Source organism: Mus caroli, chromosome 7, assembly GCF_900094665.2.
Source record: "Mus caroli chromosome 7, CAROLI_EIJ_v1.1, whole genome shotgun sequence".
Lineage (NCBI taxonomy): Eukaryota > Metazoa > Chordata > Mammalia > Rodentia > Muridae > Mus > Mus caroli.
The window spans coordinates 109,949,162-109,971,054 of record NC_034576.1 but is presented as its reverse complement, the minus strand read 5'-3'; the positions used below and the strand labels follow the sequence as shown (position 1 = coordinate 109,971,054).

Genomic DNA, 21,893 nt, shown 5'->3' with positions numbered 1-21,893 from the left:
TTCAGAAAATTTCTATTAAGTAACATATGAGTGACGACACTACAGATCAGGTTCTCCGGTGTGGTGGCTAATCCACCTCTTTTTTTTTTTTCTTTTCTTATTTTATTTTTTATTAGATATTTTATTTACATTTCAAATATTATCCCCTTTCCCTAGTTTCCCCTGCAAAAATCCCCCTATCCCTTCCCTCCATCCCCCTGCTCACCAACCCACCCACTCCTGTTTCCTGGCCCTGGCATTCCCCTATACTGGGGCTTAGAACCTTCACAGGACCAAGTGCCTTTCCTTCCACTGATGACCGACTAGGCCAACCTCTGCTACATATGCAGCTAGAGTCATGAGTCCCACCATGTGTTTTCTTTGGTTAGTGGTTTAGTCCCAGGGAGCTCTAGAAATACTGGTTAGTTCATATTGTTGTTCATCCTATGGAGTTGCAAACCCCTACAGCTCCTTGGGTACTTTCTCTAGCTCCTTCATTGGGGAACCTGTGCTCCGTCCAATAGATGGCTGTGAACATTCACTTCTGTATTTGTCAGGCACTTGCAGAGCCTCAAGCTGTACTACAGAGCAATTGTGATTAAAAACTGCATGGTACTGGTAGAGTGACAGACAGGTAGATCAATGAAATAGAATTGAAAGCCCAGAAATGAACCCACACACCTGTGGTCACTTGATCTTTGACAAAGGACCTAAAACATCCAGTGGAAAAAAGACAGCAGTTTCAACAAATGGTGCTGGCTCAACTGGCAGTTATCATGTAGAAGAAGGTGAATTGATCCATTCCTATCTCCTTGTACAATGCTCAAGTCTAAGTGGATCAAGAACCTCCACCTAAAACCATAGACACTGAAACTTATAGAGGAGAAAGTGGGGAAGAGCCTCGAACATATGGGCATAGGGGGAAAATTCCTGAATAGAACAGCAATGGCTTATACTGTAAAATCAAGAATTAACAAATGGGGCCTCATAAAATTGCAAAGCTTCTGTAAAACAAAGGACACTGTCAAAAAGACAAAAAGGCAACAAACAGATTGGGAAAAGATCTTTACTAATCCTAAATCCAATAGAGGGCTAATATCCAATATATACAAAGAACTCAAGAAGTTGGACTCCAGAAAACCAAACAACCTTATTAAAAAAATAAGGTACAGAGCTAAACAAAGAATTCTCAACTGGGGAATACTGAATGGCTGAGAAGCACCTGAAAAAATGTTTAACATCCTTAATCATCAGGGAAATACATATCAAAACAACCCTGAGATTCCACCTCACACCAGTCAGATTGGCTAAGATCAAAAATTCAGGTGACAGCAGATGCTGGTGAGGATGTGGAGAAAGAGGAACACTCCTCCATTTCTGGTGGAATTGCAAGCTGGTACAACCACTCTGGAAATCAGTTTGGCAGTTCCTCAGAAAATTGGACATAGTACTGCCAGAGAATCCAGCAATACCACTCCTGGGCATATACCCAGAAGATGCTCCAACATGTAATAAGGACCAAAGACCAGTCACTGGAGTTTACAGTACCTTCACATTCTCATCTCTGAGAACCCAGAAACAAAATGTCTAAATTAGAAAACTGCTGGGTAAATAACAGTATCTAATTATGGGATATACAGGTATTTCTTTCACTCCAAGTTGATGGACACCTTTTTAGTTGTGCCCTTAGATTCCCTACCCACCACCCCAAAGCTTGTATTTACTGAGGATATACATCCAAGATTAGAAGGATCAACCCCACCCTCCTCCTTTCATCATGGATTATAATATAATACAGGTATGAGGATCTCCAACAGTGCAGAGGTTAAGTATGGGAAGATCCTGTCTCAAACTAGGAGGATCTGACAAAAGTCTTAAAATCTGGGGGTGGCAGTAAGTTAAAGATCCCTTCCTCGGGGCATGGGAGAGAAAAGTGCACAGCAAGTCTGTGACAGAGCACAGTTCAGGAAATGCTCTCGGTGGAAAACTGTGTCTCGTCTGAGAACTAGTATTTGCATTGTGAGCATAAGGGCAAACACCCAAAAGCATTTCTCTTTGGTTAACGTTTTAAGTAGCACATTCCAACCAAAGCTGGCTCTGCACACTGGGCTTCCAGAAACTGGGCTGGAGGTACCATGCCACAGGGGCTGCTAATATGGAAAGGGGTCTCACCACACACGAGCAAGGATCCACAAGAGCAGGTTTATGGGAGACAGTTTCTCAGAACAGGGAAAAGAGCGGGGTGGGGTGGTGGTGGTAAGAAGAGCCATGGGAGGGCATCCATTAGGGACACCTCCAAAAGGACTTGCTGTTTTTTCTATTTTTATTAAAGCATGATAGGACAGTCAGGTGAAACTCAGTGCTCTGATATCCATGCCACTCACACCTTAGCAGTCCCCTTCAGTGCACCTTTTATGTCTATTTGCTACAGCGCAAATATGAGGAATTGTACCCTAACTTTAGGCAGCATCGTCCCATCAGCTGGGGACCCTGACTGGATAAAAAGGAGGGAGGGAGCTGAGCACCAGCATTTATCTCATCTCTTGCTGCTTCCTGACTGAAGATGTGCATAGCCACCTTACGCTGCCATCATGCCTTCCCCATTGTGATGGGCTGACAGCGAGAATAATCTCTTTTTTTTTTCCTCAAGTTGCTTTTGTCAGGTTTGGTGTTTTGCTGTTTGTTTGCAAAAACTAGAAAAGTAACTAATATAGCCTTCCTACGTCAACCATGCCTGGCTGCAGGGAGTCTTATGCTTTTACCTCACCCATGAGTGTGGGCATAGCTACTCATGGCAAACAGACAAGTATGTATGATAGACTCCTGCCTTTAGCCTCTGAGGCTGTGGGGCATCCAGCCCCTGCTCACACTGCACTGTGGCCAGGATTTCGAAAAGCTCTTCTCAGATGGCCTGGATAGGTCCTTACCATTTCTGTCCCTTGGTGTCCCTGGTCCTAGAAAGCCTTGGTCCCGCAGTCGCTCGGAGCCCACCTCGTCGAAACTCTGCCATACCCGGTGCATCAGTATTGAAGTTTCCAGACTGAGTTCTTCGGATCCTGCATGGAAAGGAATCCACAGAGACTGTGAGGGGCTAGATATGCCAGGCTCAGGGCTCTGGGCACTACCCTTCCCAGTCACTATCCTGAAGCCAGGGAAAATGACCTATGACAGTGCTTCCAACAGACTCGAGATTCAATGCTAAGCCTACCCCTGGGATCGGAGCCACTCCTCACAGGATCAAAGTGAGGGCTGATGCCTTTGAGGAGACTCCAGTTTCTGCCTCTGTTCAGAATTAATCAGGTGGACTAGCAAGTACTTGGCTTTTGCTCTTTAAAATATTTTATGAGACGCAGAAAAAAGAACACACTCTCATCTGTGCCTCTTCATGGGAGCATGGACATGGGACAGAGGGATGCCTAGGATGAGAGACACACAGTATTTGATGAGTGCCTGTCACACTTCTTCTGAGTCCTGAAAAATAATAACTCACAGTCTTCTCTGTGAATGAGACTATTCCACTTTCGCAGCTATGCAAATGTGGGATAAAGCAGGGACTCAGACAGCCTCCCCCTGGTCTAAACACAGAGTTACAACCATTTCCACCAACTTACTTTCCCCAGAATTTCTTAATGCCTTTGGGGCTCCGTTTGCCATCTGGTGTCACGGGAGACTGAGGGCTTGACTCAGTACCAGACGAAGCAGATGAGACTATATCTTCCCAACCTCCTTCTGTGTCTCCTAAGGTGGACAGAATGAAAAGGTATGTGAATGAATGGGAGGGGGAACCTTCGGAACCCCACCCCTACACCAGAGCTATCCTTCTACGGGAGTCCAGAACATTCTTCCCAATGTTGCCGTTAGCATTGAGCCAAAAGAGTTTGAGAACACTTCCAAGGACTCTCACTAAACACGAGTGAGGCCAGTGTTTAGAATTTGGAGGATTTAATGTCTTCTAAATCTAAGACTTCGGGGTTCAAGTAATTGTAGACTATTCCAATAAAGAGCTTGCTATTTAGTCAGAGGGAGATTCTGGAATGTGGGCAGGGCATGAGAAATGGAAACCAAAGGTATTCTCACATTCTACCTCACCTGAACAGTCACAGTACCTAATACGGGAGCACTGACACTCCAGCCGCGATCTTCAGCAACCCAGAAGCAGAGAAGCCACATGAAGAAGCAAGAGTGGCCAAAGTCCAGCCCAACAGTAACGGGGAAGCAAAGAAATAAAAAGAGTATCATCTAGCAAATGAGAAAAACTCAAACAGAAAGGAAAACAATCCCACGGAGGACAAGTTAAAGGGTGACCAAGCTTGGCCCACAGGGTCATCATGGTGAGAGGAGGCATCAGGACAAAGGATCCTGGTGCCACTTTCTCACAAGCTGAGGTATCCACAGACAGAGAAGGAGGATCAGCAATGGGAGTGGGGAGCACTCTAAATCATAGGCAGTCCCTGTGCAGGTACCAGGATTCATACTACAATGACCCAAAGCTGTCTGAGTATAACTGAACACAGTTAATTAAGGGTTTATCTAGAGTTATAAAAGCCCAGGGCAGCAATGAGTTTCAAGAATAAAGCATGGCCCAGCAAACAGCCAGGTAGAGGAATTCGGGCTGGTTCACCAAAGCAGGAACTCCTGGACCACATCAAATTGTCTGCTGCTGACCACATTTGCCTAGGAAAATACTCTCAACTTTGGAGTGTGTATACTATCAGCTTAGTGGTAACAGGGGCTGCATCAAAGGCAGATGCAGAAGAGAGAAGACCAGGATGTCAGAGAAGGAGGTAGGACATGAAGAGTAAATGTAGGTGTCTGGGGTGGGGGCAGGGAGGCGGAGAGGACAAGCAGGGGTTGGAGGAGGACTGGAGAAAGGGGAGAATGGAGGTACAATAACTTGGGAAGCAGATTATCCAGACAGGGAATCTTTAAACGCAGGGCCACTCTGGGACACAACTTGCCAAGAAACAATTCCCACTATTCTTAATTGTGGGTTGCAGTTAGAGCTACAGTGACTGTGAATGTTAAGGACACTGTTCCTGAGGCCACCAACCCAGGGGCTCGACACTCACTCAGCTTTGGCTGGCTGCTCCCTGAAGAGTCAGGCTGGAGGGAGGCAGTGGGAGGAGATTTGGCAGCTTCTCCATTGGGTGTGGCTCCTGAAAGCTTCCCAGGTAATGTGGGGTATTTCTGCTCTGCTAGGAAAGAGCTGTCCTATTGGAAAGTAAGAGAGGGAGAAATGACAAATTAGCACTCAGACTTTAGCTTGAACAACTTAGGAAATTGTTGTGTGCATAAACCCTTTCTTCAAGAGGCACTTTTCACTGAGGTTAACTCAATGATCCTTTCTACTGGTCTAGGAGAAAGGTAAAGAATTATCTACACAGTGACACAGAGACGGCATCAAGCCCAAATCCAGAGATGGCTATAACTATTCCCTAAAAAGGAGCCCTATGCCCTTTGTTCCATGTTAGTTAGAGGTTCAGTGAGTTCACGGTCGTAAATTCTCCCCAGGCTCTTCAAAAACACAAGCCACAGTTTCCTGGCTAGCATTTTGGTTGATTCCAAGGGAGAGGAAAGCAAGAGGAGTATGGTCCAAGTTTCTCTGACCTCCCCATATGTGCTTTCCTGTGGTCACAAAAGAGGCTTTTTGCTAAGTAAGACCCTTACTCAGACCAGACCAAGGCAGATCTCTGCAAGGGTTTAGCCATGAGCACAGCCATGCTACACAGTGATATTAGAGTGTATAGGAACTTAGAGTCTATATTAGAGTCTATAGGAACTATCCTCTTTAAGGTACCACTTAGATGCAACAAGCACCATGGCTAGATCCTAGCTGAAAAGAAATCCCAATAAAGCCATCTGTTTTTAAGGAGAAAGACTAACAAGAATTTTGCTAAGAAGTATATAAAGATCACTAACACCACAAACCTGAGAAAAATATATAGAACACATTTCAAGTGTGAGCATAAAAAGAAAGTAAGACATCAGCAAGAGACTCAACCATGGATCACTTGATTGGAACCAGAAGAGTAATATGAGAGGCAGAACCAATTTAAAACTGGAAAGTCAGAATGAGGCTGGATGATTGCCAAGACCAAGACACCTTTTGAAGCTTCATTCACTGACAGTCAAGTGTGCAGTACATTTCTGAAATTCCGTTTGCTTCCATGTTCTAGGAGCTGTTTGAAATTCAGCTCATTCACTCACTACACATTGACAAGAGCCTCCACATATGAACTTAGAAATGAGAAATCAGAAGAGAAATGAGAGTGTTAAAGAAATCTGATACATAGTAGACATGCCAGAATATCCAGAGATGAAGATCATGACATCTTCAAGCTTGTGATGACCCACAGAGCAGAGAGGTCAGACATGATCAGGCATGTGAACCAGCCCAGCAGCTTCCCAGTGCTAGCTCATCCACTGGCAGTTGCTTCACACTCACCCAGGGCACTATGAAAACACCATCTCATGGGCTCCTCCTGGGCCCTGTGAATCAGCCCCTCTGAAAATGAACTCACTTCATGTATTTTTAACAAGCGTCTTGGATTATTCTAATACTCAGTCAGATTCAGACCATGGGAAAAGAGTAGTCAAAACAGTTAAGAGATTTGTGGGCTAGAGAGATGGCTCTGCAGATAAAGGCACTAGCTACCCAAGCCTAATGACCCAAGTTCAATTCCTGGAACCCACTATAAAACTGCCACGGGCTGAACCCAGTCGGAGTCCCTCAACCCAGGGGAGAATCAGAGTTCTGGTACTCAGGTAGGCAAGGAGTCAGCAAGTGACAAACATACATGAGAACACAAGAGTACTGGATCTGAATGTAACCTTTCAAAGCAAGCATCAGACAGAAGAAAACAAGGAAGTTAGGTGATATATCAGCCAAGATACATTGAGGTCATCTGATACATAATGACTCTTTACACAAAGCAGAGAAATGCATACATAAAGACTGGCAGGAACCAGGCAGTGGTTACAACTGAGATAAAGGGTGTGACACTAAGCCAGATGTGATGGTATAAATCTATAATCCCAGCAATCCTATGATGAGATGAGGAAGAGACAGAAAAATCACCCAGAAGCTTGAAAGTCATCTAGCCCACAGTGACATCAGCTAGCCTACAGTAAGTACAGCCAGCCTGAAGTGAGGTCAGCTAGGCCATGGTAACGTCAGCTAGTCACAGTGAGGCCAACTAACCTGCAGTGAAGTCAGCTAGCCTGCAGTGAGGTAATCTAGCCCGTAGTGAGGTCAGCTAGCCCATGGTGAGTTCAACTAGCCTATAATGAGGTCAGCTAGCCTGCAGTGAGGTTATCTAGCCTGTGGTGAGGTCAGCTAGCCTGCAGTGAGGTTATCTAGTCCATGGTGAGGTCAGGTAGCCTGCAGTGAGGTTATCTAGCTTATAATAAGGTTGGCTAGTCTATGGTGAGGTCACCTAGCCCGTGAGAAGTTAACTAGCCTGCAATGAGATCAGTCAGCCTACAGTAAGGTCAGCCAGCCTGCAGTGAGGAGTGCAGCTGCAGAGGCAACAACAGAGGTCCCACTTAAGTGAGGAATAAGATGAAAAATGAGCTCCTTAAGTAGACCTCTGACACATGTGCTCACACAAACACAATAAAATAGTTCAGTTTTGTTTTAAGTTTAGAGAACCAAAGAGTGGAACACCAAGTACCATTTTCCATAAGAAATACAAAGTAGAGAAGGACTCTCATTATGAGTTTTTTGTTGAGGCTAAAGTTTGGGCCAGAATGACTCAGGGAAAGCCATTTCTGTGTAACCTCTCAAACCCTCTGTTTGGTCATCTCTAACAGGTGAATAACAATCCCTCAGCTGGGCTAGCTGAAAAAATGATATGCACAGAACCCAGCAAATAGCTTTCAGCAGACAAACAGAAGCATAGGAAACATAACAAACCAGGCACAAGGGGGAGAGCAATTAAGAAGAACAGACCCTAGACACAGAACAGCGCATCACAGGCTGAATCTAGAATACCACACCCATCTATTCCAGGAACAATAGAAAGAATCCACCAAGAAATGAGTAGTGAGAAGGCTGCTGACCCACTTACAGGGAAAGACAATGTACAGCTCTGAGAAGAAAGCACTCACAGAGAGCTGGAGGGACTTGATCCTCAAGTGCTGGGAATGGGAGAGACTGACTCATTCTACAGGAGAGCAAGTCAGGAGTACACAGTCTGAGGAACTCAGGGGACAATGATGAGCAGTCAGAACACAAGGGTGACTGACACAAGGGATACTCGAGCCATTAAAAAGTTTTAGTTTAAGCCTAGGCACCATAGGAAGGAGACGCTGTGGAAAAACTACTGTACCTGCGGAATATGCTGGGATGAGGCGGGGTGTGTGGAGGGAAGAGGTGGTCATGGTGCACTAAACCAAGTTTCCTACATTGTAATTATGATCAAAGGTGTGGGAGAACTCATTTCAACCCAGAATGAGCAGACCTGCATCACTCACCTTCCACGGTAAGCAACATGGTGTTCTAAGCATGGAAGGACCAGCGGCATGCCCACGGGAGGGCATGCCCACGGAAGTAGGCAGCCACTTACATGTTACTTAGAGATAAGTGTGAATGGCTTCTCAGACACTGAGGCTGCAAGAGTGATGGCTGGGCCCAAGAGCTTTCCCAGGGGGCCACAGAACACAACAGATAGAAGAGCAGATAGAGATCCCCATGGTCTGAGAAATGTCTGGCTAGCCACAGCAGACTACCATAAACACAAAAGCAAAGAGAAGCCTTTTCCTGATATGAGAATACTCATCGGGTCTTTCTTCCACAGAGTTAGAAGAACAGAAATGCCCCTACTCTGCCATAATGGTATGAATATACAAACAATCTTCTCAGGCCACATGTGGTGAAGTCCGTGTCTCCTTTGGAAGGCAGAGGAGACAGAGGGGCCATGCACAGTACATTCAGCTTGCAATGGTGGCTGGGTGGGGCTGACACTAATTATACAAATCTTCAGTTTCCCATGAGCTCAATATTGGATTACCAGCCTAGGACTGTAATCAGCTGCCATTGCAGGATTCCACAAGAAAACGAGTTCTAATAGAGTTTTTATAACATGATTTGTTCACTGGAGATAGACTGAGTGCACACCTGTGTTTTTAACTGTTTAACTGTGGCATCTCAGCACAGAAGAGGAGTGTTGCTGTGTAGAAATTACCACACCTTCTACCCTGGAACTAAACCTAGCCTTCTTCGTTAGAGATTAGTTTTTCTGACCCTACGGAGCAGAGTGATAATGATAAATGGTACACCATGGATAACGGCAGAGAAAGTGCATTATGCCTATGGACCACACAAAAATGACATTTCTCCTTTCCTCATTCCTTAACTCTTACAGTTAACATATTTTAAAGTTACAATACGCTGTACCTTGCTAAAATACTCTAGTAAACATCACAACCAAGGGCAAGTGATACGGACATAAATGAATGTACCTTGGGTTCTCCCACCGGGGAGAGCTGGTTCCCATCGACACACTATGGAGTGACAAGAAGGATTCAAACATGGGGAAAAAGAAGAGCTGTGTTAGTCACAATCAGCAGCTCAGAACCACCTTCCTTCTGACGCACTGAGATGTAAGAATTCTGCCTAGCTCACTCCTTCATGTCAGATGATCACCACCCACAGTAAGAAAGAGGCCACTGTTTCTTAGCCATGAACAATATCCTGGGCAGTTTCCAACACTCTGACCAATGGAGCAAGAGGCATGTGTCTGGGCATTGCGTCCTGTCAACTCCCAACTTTTGTGGATCTCTACCATGTCACTCTGACTGAAGTCAGGGAACATATGAAACATGGCTCACCAGAGGCTCCATCAGGGCAACCCTGTGCTTAGTCATTGCTAAACTCAAAGCCTTCCATTGTCCCCTCCAACCCTGCCCTGGGTCCAGTCACATGGTCAAGCCCAGCCTCACACAAGGGCCACAAAGGCCCCCTCAGATCTTTCCAGACTTTTGTTTTAAGCTGCCTCTCTAGTCTTCTAGATTGTCCCAGGCTGGACTCCTGACATCATCCCCTTTACCTACATTACTACCTCATTCAGAGTCCCTGCAGGGATCCCAGGTACACTAGGGAGATGAGGCCACAGTCTATGACCTTCTTGGTTTGTGTGGCATATGGCTCTGACCTTGCTGTTCCTGTTCCTATGATTTCCTAAAACCTGCATGTGCCCACCAGCCCAGCCCAGCACTGTGCTGGGCCTAAAGGAGCAACTCAGTAATTAGCAGAGCTGATTGATGAGCTGACCTTATCCCCAGATTCACGTCTCAAGTCTTCTAGACTACAGGAGAGTTTCTTCTGAGCCCTGGATAAACACAGAAAGGAATCTTAGTGACCATGGAAAGGGTTCCTTGGTGTCATTCATGAACATGGCATGTTAGATGCTTAACCAACAGGCTACCTTCAGCTTGGAGTAAAGGTCAGAGAGAAATCACCTTATAGGAGGTAACCCATGTATAAGGTAAGACCTTGGGGCAAGCCTGGCCCAACACTGGTACTTACAAGATATGACCACTGGGTCTTCCTATGGAAACCCAGTGTCCACAGAGTCATGGTGGAGGCAAAGTGCTTAGGCCACCTAATCTTTAAACCTGAAAGTAATCTGGGTAGGAAACTGCAAGGCCCTTCTTTGGGAAGAGGCAAGCGCACCCAGCTATAGCTTCAAGCATGGGCTAGGATCCTCCAACCCTTCATTCTGGCTCTACCTATCCTGAGCAGTCAGCTCAGGGGACCTGTGTCTTCACAGTAGTTATTCTTCTGAGGATATCAAATGCACAGAAAGGGGACAATGCTACCAGTGGCCACAGAGGAAATGAAGGATTATAGCCAGCAAGTTCCCTGGGTAGATCTTTCCTCAATGTCAGTAACTCAGCCTATGGGAGAGGAAATTCCTCAGTACACAGGAGAAGTTGGCTTAACACTGTACCCAGAGCCCTGTGGCTATACACACCATACCTGCCCAGTTGCCATCTGCCTTGTGTGCCCCAGAAAGAGTTCAATTCTCCTACCTGGTCTCCAGTGATTTCTGTGGCAAAGGAGGTGGTCCTGGAGTGGGAGAGCTGCATCGTGGTGCTATCTGTTTCACAAACAGAAGAGCAGCCATGAGGGCTTTCCCTTGATGCCTTTCCCCTTGATGACTCCTCTAAGAACATTTCTGCCCCTGGCTACAGCCATGGGGTGTGTACTCATATAAACACTTTGTTCTTTCAAGAAATGTTCATCAAATAATCCATCAAGTTCTGAGAGACAATGCACATATAAGCCTCCAGGATCAAACTGCCCTTTGTCCCTGAGCCCTAGACCTTAGACATAAGTCCAGGTGCCAGCACCAGACTCCCAAGGCTAGGAGAATGCCATGACCTCTGTCCTTTTCATAGCTTGTCTCATCTTCTCTCATTCAGAGGGTCACTAGCCCACACTATCCAAAATACTTCCTTTTGGCATAAGTGAGTCAGAGTCAAATTCTGTGACTCACTGAGAGGACCCTAGAGATATCGTCACTCAGCAAGCACCCACACCATCTATTACCTGCCTACCCTATATTAGGAATTAAGCAAACCCACACCAGGAGGCAGGTTAATAAGCAGGGATAGGGGAGCTATGCCACCTGCCTGTCTGAGACCATGAGGAAGACAGGACAGAGTTGTCTTCACTGCTCCACTCACAGTAGAGCCCTGTCTTTTCCCTCAAGCCCCAGGCCTTTCTGGTTTGCTCTAGGAAAATCTCTAACATCGGAGCACAGGTATTAAGAACCTGAGCTTGCTGGTTCAACAGACCTGGGTTCAAGTCCTGTTTTGTTATCTATCTGCCATCTATCTGCAGAGTGACTTAGACAAACTGTGCAAGTCCTGACTACTGCTCAGATATAACTACCAGCAATCTAATGGACTTTCCTTGAGTCAGTAATAGGGGATGAGAAGTATGTTACTGGATGCCATCTGCTCCTTTGTTAAAGATTAAGTCCTTCATGGAAGGAGCTGCAGGGGACTGCAACCCCATAGGAAGTATCAACTAACCAGACCTCTCAGAGCTTCCAGGGCCTAAACCACCAACCAAAGAGTACACATGGGTGGATTCGTAGCTCCACTACATATGTAGCAGAGAACTGCCTCATCTGGCATCAGTGGGAGGGGAGATGCTTGGTCCTATGGAGACTTGTTGCCCAAACAAAAGGGGATGCTAGAGGGGTGAGGTGGGGGGGAGCACCCTCTTAGAGACAAAGGGAAAGGAAGATGAGATGGGGGATTTGCTTTCTTTGATCTTTCTAGATCTCATGAATCTTTTGGCCCTGCTGCAGCCCCAACCTCCTCAAGGCCTCTGTCTATGAACATGTTTATTCATCTGTGTTTAACCACATTCCAGAGAATGATACAGTGGAGTCAGATTTTAGAGCAAAAAGAAGAAAATCCATGTGCTGGTTAGAGGGGCTGACAGAGGCACATGCGTGAGGCAGGAATGCACTGCTATGGAAGATGTCTGTGTCTCTACATAGTCAAGATGGACTCACTCATTTATCAAATATGTAGAAGTCCACTGGGTATAAGTCATGACTGCAGACCCTGGAGAAGCCTTGGTAAATAAACACCATTCTTATTCTGTGCTTCATGCCAGAGAGGAAAGATAAACAGAAAGCCAATTAAAGAGGAAAATTCCTGCCCTTCAGAGTTTCAGTGGCCACCATGCAGTCCCTAGCCAGAGCTCAGGCCTGAGCCTAGGTACTTGCTCCCTGAACCTTTTTTGTTGTTGTTGTTGTTTTTGTTTTGTTTTGTTTTTTCGAGACAGGGTTTCTCTGTATTGCCCTGGCTGTCCTGGAGCTCACTTTGTAGACCAGGCTGGCCTCGAACTCAGAAATTCGCCTGCCTCTGCCTCCCAGTTGCTAGGATTAAAGGCATGCACCACCACGGCCCGGCTCACTGAACCTTCTTGCCAAAGCTTAAGGGCTATCCCCTGGACTGAACTATTTATCAGTTAAGATGTATAATGGATCCCTGGACTGAACTAATCCTCAGTTAGGATGTATAATGGATAGGTGTCTGCTGGATGGATGCCTCTCTACATCAAGGCAAGCTCTCCAATGGCAAATGAACCCTACATTGTGGGAAGCACAGTACCTCTTGCTTCAGGACTTCCTCTGGGCTTTTATTTGTGGTATTCCATTTTCGGAAGCTTCCCTCTATTTCATCTTCATTGATGGAGAGGGTTCTTTCTGAAGGCCCTGGAAATATTAAAGCATTGGTAAGATCATTATATCACTACTGTGAGACCTGCTCAAATACTGTTGAGACTTGCTCAAAATCTCATACCATGGAACCCTAATGGTGTTTGTTCTTTATTAATAAACACTGAGAAGGATTGCTTCAGCTTGGGGGCTTGACTCCACCCTGTCTCAAAACAAGAAAGACTAAGACATATTTACATTGTTATGGTTTGAGTATAGGATGTTTGTCCTAGGCTTATGTGTTTGGTTCTCAGCTAGTATTGCCATTTTGGAAACCTGTGAGCCTCACTGGAGGAGGCGGGCTACTGGGCTCAGAGGTGATCCATGTTGGGCCCATTTCTGATCAGTCTTTCCACTTCCTGGCCAACCAGAAAGCAAGGAGTCCCTGTTACACATTCCTGCTGCCGTGGTGCACGTGCTTCAAACTGTGAGCCAAAGTAAGGGTTTTTTGTTTTTTTTTTTTTTCTCCCTTATGTTGCTTCCTGTCATGTATCTGATGAAAGCAACAAGAAAAGTAATTACTACATAAAGAGATATTAATAGTGGGAATGGAAAAATTCTTCAGGGCATCCAATCAAGGGTTGCTACAAGGGTCACTTTAAGGTCACAGTTTATCCCTAAAACAGAGGAGTAAGCCACTTCTTGCTTCCAAGTTCTTTTTTATTGGCCAAAGGCAATCAGGTCCCATGAGGGATTTGGCCCAAACATCACAAAGAATTAGAAAAAAGAGGCTGCAACACTTGCATAGGGCCTGACAGGTGCCTTGGGCAAAAACCAGTCAGTCCTATCCCCGCAGAGACAAGGTTTGTTTCTAAACAGAGTCAGTAGCTCAGCCAGAAGTAGGTATCCTTCACACCACTCTCCTGTGAAAAACTAACTGCTCTTACAGATCAACAATGAGTGCCAGGTCCGGTGCATGAGCCACCAGAGCACCACTGTGCTCATATGAACATAAGGTGCTTGTATATTGCACGGATCTGGGCGGTAAACATGAATATTGACTTTCTATGGCAACCTGGCTACCTGGTGACTCATAGAAACCCCCTCCATGTCTGCTGCATCTGCGGGGAACTACATATCCTGTGAGACACTGACAAGCTCTGAGGCCCATGAGGGCTCTGACTGACCCAGTCTGACTCCTCTCAATGCCTCAAATGAGGAATCCTAAGAAGACAGACTGAAGACCCTCTAATGAGGATTCCCAAGAGCTAAAAACAAACGGGTGGTCCCTAGAAGTTCTGATCTAACTACCATATTGATGAAATTTCCAGAAATCATCATCTGCACCTTCCAAGAGTCTATATATGGATCCATTCCCTAATGCATCTCCAACCAGGGGGCAAAGACCCTGACAGCAGAATTTTCCTGCTTCTGACATAGTAGAGAAAATATCTTTCAGGGGAAATGGGGGTTCCTCCTTCTCTTACCCTGAGTTGCCATCACAATCTCCTTTACCCTTAGGTACTTGTTCAACAGCCCTGTCAGCTCCTCTATCCGACGGTCCTGCCATGGTATAAGAGCAGAACAAGATTAACACCACCTCTGGTCTCTAGTCAACTTTATCTGGACCACAGTGAAGAAAATCCCATATAAAACAGCTAAAGACCCAAAGAGAAAAAGTCAGAGTTCACTGGGCCCCGGTGGTCTGCCTCACAGGCAGCCTATAACCCTATGGCCCTATCTGAAGGTGTGGGTCAACACTCACTGATACTCATGAAGAGGCCTATGTGCTGGCAGAACTCTACCTCTCCGCCCCACCCTCTCAACAGTCTTGATGCAGTGCCTCTCATTGCTGTGTCACTCTCTGGAGCTACACACGTAGACATTTCCCAATCTCTCCAGCCATCCCCTCGGAATCTGAAGTACTTTATATAACAGAGGATGTCCTAGGAAGGATTCATTCTTTCAAAGTTACAGTCTGGGGCCTTAGGTCACATAGATCCTGAAACACAGGGGTTTGAAATCTTAGCTGGTCACCTGTGCAAAGTTATCCAAGCATTTTTGAGTCTTTTTCTTCTGCTGAAAATGTGGGGCTATGATTCTCACAGACCCTGTTTAAACTAGCTAGGTATTTTTCTGTGTATGTACGTAGCTATTTTATGATTATATAGGAATCAGATAGGATCTAGTAGCAGGGTAAACTGAGGCACTGCAGGCTGCTAAAAGTGTCCCTATGATATTTCTACCATGAGAGGCAAACTGCACACATAGGGGCTGTTGCTGAGCTTGCTAAGAGTTGTGACATGAGCAAGCACAGGGGGTTTTTAGCACACCACCATGAACAGACTGGGCTCTAAGTCACCTTTGAGAGATTCAGTTTATGTGAAATTCTCAGGCATCATAAACAAGTACTGAAGTTGAGTCTCTAGTGCCAAAAGCTGAAAATGTCTTAACATATCTTGTCAGCAACAGCATAGCACTATCCAGTAGAGCAGAGACCAGAAGGGACCAAAGAGTTAGAGGTGCCTTTGAAGAAGGACAAGGTGCCATGGCAACTGTCTCACCTTATCCTCATTGGCAACAAGCAGTGTTTCCATCCCCATTTTCAGACGGTGGATTTCTTGATCTAGAAGAATTGAGGTATAGAAGGAATTACTTGACAAATTCTGATAGCTATTCACATATGCTAATGGCCTTTGACATGTGAATATGGCTCCGTTTTATTTGTCCAAAGAGCCCAGGATGGTATCTGGCACAGTGGGTCTCATTAGACATTTGTTGGGTACATTATGAATAACCTAGTGTTTTGTCTTTTTTTTTTTTTTTTGTATCTAGGGGCAAAATAAAAATATCATTTACTCAAAGCTGACAGAGAGGAAAAGAAAGTCTTTCATAAACAGCATTTCCTAAGAACATAAATATTCATATTCTATGCATGAATATCATATATATCATAATCAGATGCCTAGGCTCCTGATTAGTTTGAGGGAAGACCATTCAGTCAGAAAAACTAGAAGCAGAGGAAAAATTTAGGAAAGAAAGACCGAAACAGCCGGGAGTGGTGGCTCATGCCTTTAATCCCAGCCCTTGGGAGGCAGAGGCAGGTGGATTTCTGAGTTTGAGGCCAGCCTGGTTTACAGAATGAGTCCAGGACAGCCAGGGATACACAGAGAAACCCTGTCTCAAAAAACAAAAACAAAAAAAAAACATAAAACTAACAAACAAAAAAGAAAACCCAAAACTACTTATGGATAATAAATGGAGACTGGGCATCATACAAAGGTTTAGTAGTTGGTTTAATTTTAAACTGTATAATCTGATTAAATAAATGTTTATATATGAGCATGGAGCTATAAGCCTATAATCATAGCTCTTCCTAGGCTGAGGTATGAGATACAAGCTGCAAGCCCTGCCTGGGCAATTTAGTATCTCAAAATAAAAGAAAAAAATGTAAAGGCTAGAGATACAGTTTTGTGGCACAGTAATATGTCTTCTATTGACAAGGCCTTGAGCTCAATCTAAAACCAAAAGAAAAGAAAATTAAGGTGGGAAGGGACAGCAAGATGGTGCCATGAGTACAGGCAGCTGCTGTCATGCCTGATAACTTGGGAATGTTCTCACGCCAGCTAGAGAACCAAGATGGGGAGTGCTGAGGCCAGGATAAGGCTACACACTGGCAGCACCCCATTGCTCAGTATCCAGGTGGCAAGTAGAGGAGCTTGGGCATATGTGATCTTTCCATATCATTGGAGAACTGCACAACATACTATGCATGTTAAGAAGAACTTGAAGGTTTCTTCTGGTTTTAATCGACAAGACTTGCACTCTCCAGGGAGCATCCAGTATCACTTCACTTATTTAATGACTCAGTTTTATGGTGAGCCAAATATTGTGCTGGGTTCTGAGGTGCTTTTAAACAAAGATAAAATCATTGAGTTAGAGTAGGATGATCTCAAGACCTCCCAAAACCCAGCACTACTAAGTAACAGTATACGCTATGCTGGGAACAAGAGGCTGCTGAGTTCAAGAATAACAACCAGAGTCAACTACTTGAGGTCAAGAAGAGCTTCCTGAGAAATGCCATTTAAGTAGAGATCTAAGGATGACAAGGAATTGGTTTGCTTCTGTAACCTCAGGGCCTTCTACAAATGTCAGGCAGGATGAACAGCTAAGCCCCCTCTTTGGTGGTAACACAGAGGCCAGGCCTTTCAACCCAATGAAGTCAGGTTGTTTTTAGGGAAAAAAAAAAACCTCCAGAAGGGGCTACACAGAGCTTCAAACAATGTTGTGAGAAAAGCCTTCAGAGCTGAGTGTTCTAGGTAAGGGAGAGGTGTGATAAAGGTCCCACAATAAAACTCAACTTCATAGGCAAGCACACTGTATGCATAAGTACATGTTCACACACACTGATACGTGTGTGTGTACATTACTCATACCCAGACATGCAAGGACATACTCATTCCCAGACATAAGAGTGGGCCCAGGACCTAAGACAATGTGCTGTCAGTCAATCTAGTTACCTCGCTCTGCATGGTCGCTGTGGAGAGCTGCACTCCGGGAGAGTTGGCTGTGGAGACGCTCAATTTCTGCATCTTTTAGGGCCACCTGTTCTTGCAGCTGGGCTACCTCAGCCTGAAGAAGCAACAGAGAATCCCTTCTGGATCAAAGAGACTTCCAGCTCATCACAAAGCACCTCATGGCATAATCCAGAGCCCACTGGATCCCAAGAGACAGCAGGAGTGAAGGACATGGACGAGGAGTAAGAGTGGATAACTGCCCTCCCCAAAAGACGGAATCCTGCAGAAGGAACTCACTCGCCTGCCATCAGCTTGCTCCTGCATCTCCTTATCTGACCAAGCTCTTTCTCTTCCCTGTCTGTAAAGCCTGGGTAAAACTGAGGCCAGAGCAGCTGGGACTGTATACAGTGGGAAGGCTCTGTCCCTGCTGCACAAGTTGAACTGTTGATTTTGCACATGGTCTTTCCTCTCCCAAGATACACATACACCTTAGATATTCTCCTTTTGTGCAGTTAATGCTTTTGCCCAACCTCCAGGCACAGCTGTATGCTTGCCTATGTGCATACATTCAAGCTTTAGAGTGTGTTAAATACATATACTTTTCTTAAAGGAAAGCACGTAAGCACACTGCACACACATTCATCCATGCACACATGCACACACACACACGCACGCACACACACACACACACTTTGGCATTGACACTGGGTAGTTCCCACATCTCCACTATGCATAACAGGTTACATTTCATCACCGCACTACGCATGGTTATCCATGCTTTCCAGATTCATTAGAAAATCAGAGCTCCTTGTATCTCACTCCAAGAAGCCTTTTGTGGCCAGACAAATCTAGAATCTCTCATGTTCAAGTTGCATGACCTTGGACAAGTAATTGAGCCTTCTGAGTCTTGGCTTATTAGCTTCTACTTCATGGCCTGTGGGAAGACTATGTAATATAACCACTATGAGTGACTCTCATATCATATATGTGAGGCCCAGTAAATACTGCAATCACAACAACAGTTCATCCCACCCTCTTCCTTACTTTAGGAAAAAGCTCCATTCTGAACGTCAAACCAAGAAAAGGTTTAGAACTATGCTCTGAGCAGTGAAACGCACAGCAAAGGCATCTACCCTGCCTACTGTTCACCATGTAGGAACCTAGTCATAGTCTAACTCTGGCTGTCAGAGTATAATGTGGGGCCCAAGTCAATCGTTGAACTGCAGCAAGGAACCAAGTGAATACCAGTCCTATTGGTGACTCTTCTGCCTGCCAGGTTTTTCTCAGTGTTATCACACCCTGCAGCCAGTATTCTCACTATTTTCAAAAACTACTGTCTTAGTTACTGTTCTATTTATTACAAGAAAGAGACATAGTGAACAAGGCAACTTTATAAAAGAAAGCATTTAACTGGGGGCTTGTTTATAGTTCCAGAAGGAAGAAGTTAATCCATTGTCATCATGGCAGGAAGCAGACAGACATGGTACTGGAGCAGTCACTGAGAGCTTTACCTCCTGATCCACAGGCAGCAGGCAGAGCAAGAGAGAAACTGGGCCTGGTGTGGGCTTTTGAAAATGTAAAGCCCATCCTGGGTGACACACCTCCTCCAACAAGACCACACCCCCTAATCCTTTTCTAGATAGTCTGTCTGACAACTAGGAGCCAGACATTCAAATGTGTGAGCCTTTGGGAAGGGGAGGGGGGATGTCCATTAAAAATATAACAGATGCCAACCTTTGACATGTGCTCTGATGCAGAATGCCACCCACCCAGCCTGCCTGCTCCAATGTAGGGTGTCACATACCTCAGTCTCTCTGTTTCATCACAGGACTTCATCAGCCAGCCTGCTGCTCCAATACAGAGCTTTACCCACTCACCTAGTCTGCTCTCATGCAGAATTCCATCCCCGCTCCCGGCCTGCTCCTCCAGTGGAGAGCTCCAGGCTTCCCAGGCTGCATGCTACCAGGTTAATAGGAGGAATGAAGGCCACTCTTAAGAGACTTGGTATTTCTCAGCCTTCTCAATGGTTCTGAATAAACCTCCCCTCACATCCTCCAAATGGGACAGAGATATAAAGGAAAACAGGAGATGCAAGGTCAAGCTTCAAATCTCTGCAAAGCTCACTATGAAGCGCATTCTTCTGCTCTGGGCTGTACCCAGAATCAAGAGAGCAAAGTCTGGCTATTCCATCCAGCTTACTGAGATGGACACCCATTATGGACCACACATCATTTGGGGCCTGTGTGTCCACTGGCTTATGGATAATGGTGCCAATGGCTCCTAACAACTCTAGCCTTAGGATTCTCAACCCAAATACATCTCATTTCCACCAGGGTCACGATATTCTTTAGAGATAAATCTCTCAACTTTTCTTGCATGGCTCCTTGCCTGTGGCTCTTTAGTGTGGACAGGATGGTCTCTGTTTCCAATGTTACGCTTGTCTGCTAGCCTCACAGGCAGACTTCAGTGAAGTGGGCCTACTGAATCAGAGTATACACCTGGCTCTCAGGGGTCTCTTCTCCTTGAGGCTGGCCTCTATATGAGGTCACTGATTACTATGGCTCCTGTCTTAATTACTTTTCTATTGCTGTGATAAGACACCATGGCCAAGGCAACTTATAGGACAAAGTTTATTGGGGGCTTAGTTTCAAAGTCTAGTCCATGACCATGATGGCAGAGAACATTATAGCAGACAGGTGGGCAGGTGTGGCACTGAAGCAGTAGCTGAGAGCTTATATAGTAAGAATGAGGCATAGACAAGCTAACTAAGAATAGCATAGACTTTCAAACCCTTAAAGCCCCACTATCTGATGACACATATCTTCTAAAAAGGCAACATCTAATTCCTTCCAAACAGTTTCAACTACTGGGGACCAAGTATCCAAAATATGAGCCTTTGCCACAGATCCTAAAGTCCAAGTGATTTGACTCAACCTTCACTCTGAAACAGCCATAGAACCAGGAAAAACTACAGGTTCTCTGCTATCTGTAGAAAGCTACCTGTCCCACAGGTAGATAGATGGATGGATAGCCCCATCCAGAACCATGAAAACAATGGCTCTCTCAACCATAAAAAAAAAAAAAAAAAAAAAAACCTGCTGCTTGAGATCCTTGACAATCAGAAGCTGGCAGTGTGGCAGAAAGAGGTGCTCTGGGTCCCTGCAGGGCAGGAAAACATCTGCATCCCTACAGGACTGTGTCTTACTAAGTTCAGGGCACAAACCTTACTGTTGTTTATAATGAGGATGAGCCACCTTGAGGGACTGAGGAGGCTTACACTGAAAACTGAGCAACTTAACAAACACAGAGAGGATTTCAGTTTGGGAAGCTGCCACTTCAGGAAAAAACAGGACAGCACAAAAAGGGGAGACCCAGGCCCCAACCTCGCCCGGGCAACTGAAATCTTGTGTTCGCAAAACCAGTGTCAAACACATCCACAGCACTGCTCTCTGACTTAAAAAAGAAAAGTGTGCAAAGGGCTGGGTGGGTTCTGGTGGGAGGTGCTTCACACCTGGTAATTATTAAAGACGCCTTAGCATCTCACGGATCCACATGCCAAGGCACAGAGCTTGGGTGGATTAAAAAGAGTTTCTTGGTTTTATAACAAAGGGTGATGTGTGCAACTTCAAAGGTCTCACCGGGGCTGGACTGGCAGGAATGAGTGCCGTAGTGGAAAGTTTTGAGCTACTGGAAAAAACAAGGCTCTTAAATTGGTGACAACACAGCCAAGCACACACAAGGCTCTGTGCTCAGACAACAACAGTCCATGTCAGGCCAGGCCTGCCTGGTGGTGAGAGTGTGGGAGAGTTACTTGCACTCTCTAGGCCTCCATTTTGTCGTCTGAAAAATGGTTAAGCATGTAAGGTTTATATATGGGAATATGATTATATAAATACTAACATCATGTGCAGCACTTCTCTTTTAGTAATTTAAATCATCAATTTTCAAATGGAAAAAAAGCACAATACATACTTTTGTATAAATCATCACCAGAAACTGAGGAAGAAATGTAGAGAGGGCAAGAAAGAGAAGAGAAAGGGAGGGAAAGGGGTGGGGGCTCATAAACAAAAACACCTGGTAGGGAGGAACCAGTAACAGTGGTGGTAGCAGCTGGGTGATCTGGGTGATCTTTATTCCTTTATTTCTTTTAAAAAATTTTTTTAATTATTTTATGAGTTCATACATAAACATACATGATGTGCCCACATGTGTA

The 21,893-nt window shown here is 45.2% G+C and overlaps 1 protein-coding gene across 1 annotated transcript in view; it reads right to left on the bottom strand.

Moving 5' to 3' along the window:
- Ppfibp2 (PPFIA binding protein 2) overlaps positions 1-21,893 on the bottom strand; it is a 148,692-nt gene that overhangs the window by 13,476 nt on the left and 113,323 nt on the right. The window contains 11 exon segments of the mRNA XM_029479474.1: positions 2,907-3,035; positions 3,591-3,717; positions 4,086-4,118; positions 5,049-5,190; positions 9,442-9,483; positions 10,253-10,310; positions 11,014-11,081; positions 13,117-13,220; positions 14,651-14,726; positions 15,728-15,789; positions 17,684-17,795. Coding sequence (XP_029335334.1) covers positions 2,907-3,035; positions 3,591-3,717; positions 4,086-4,118; positions 5,049-5,190; positions 9,442-9,483; positions 10,253-10,310; positions 11,014-11,081; positions 13,117-13,220; positions 14,651-14,726; positions 15,728-15,789; positions 17,684-17,795 — 953 coding nt within the window.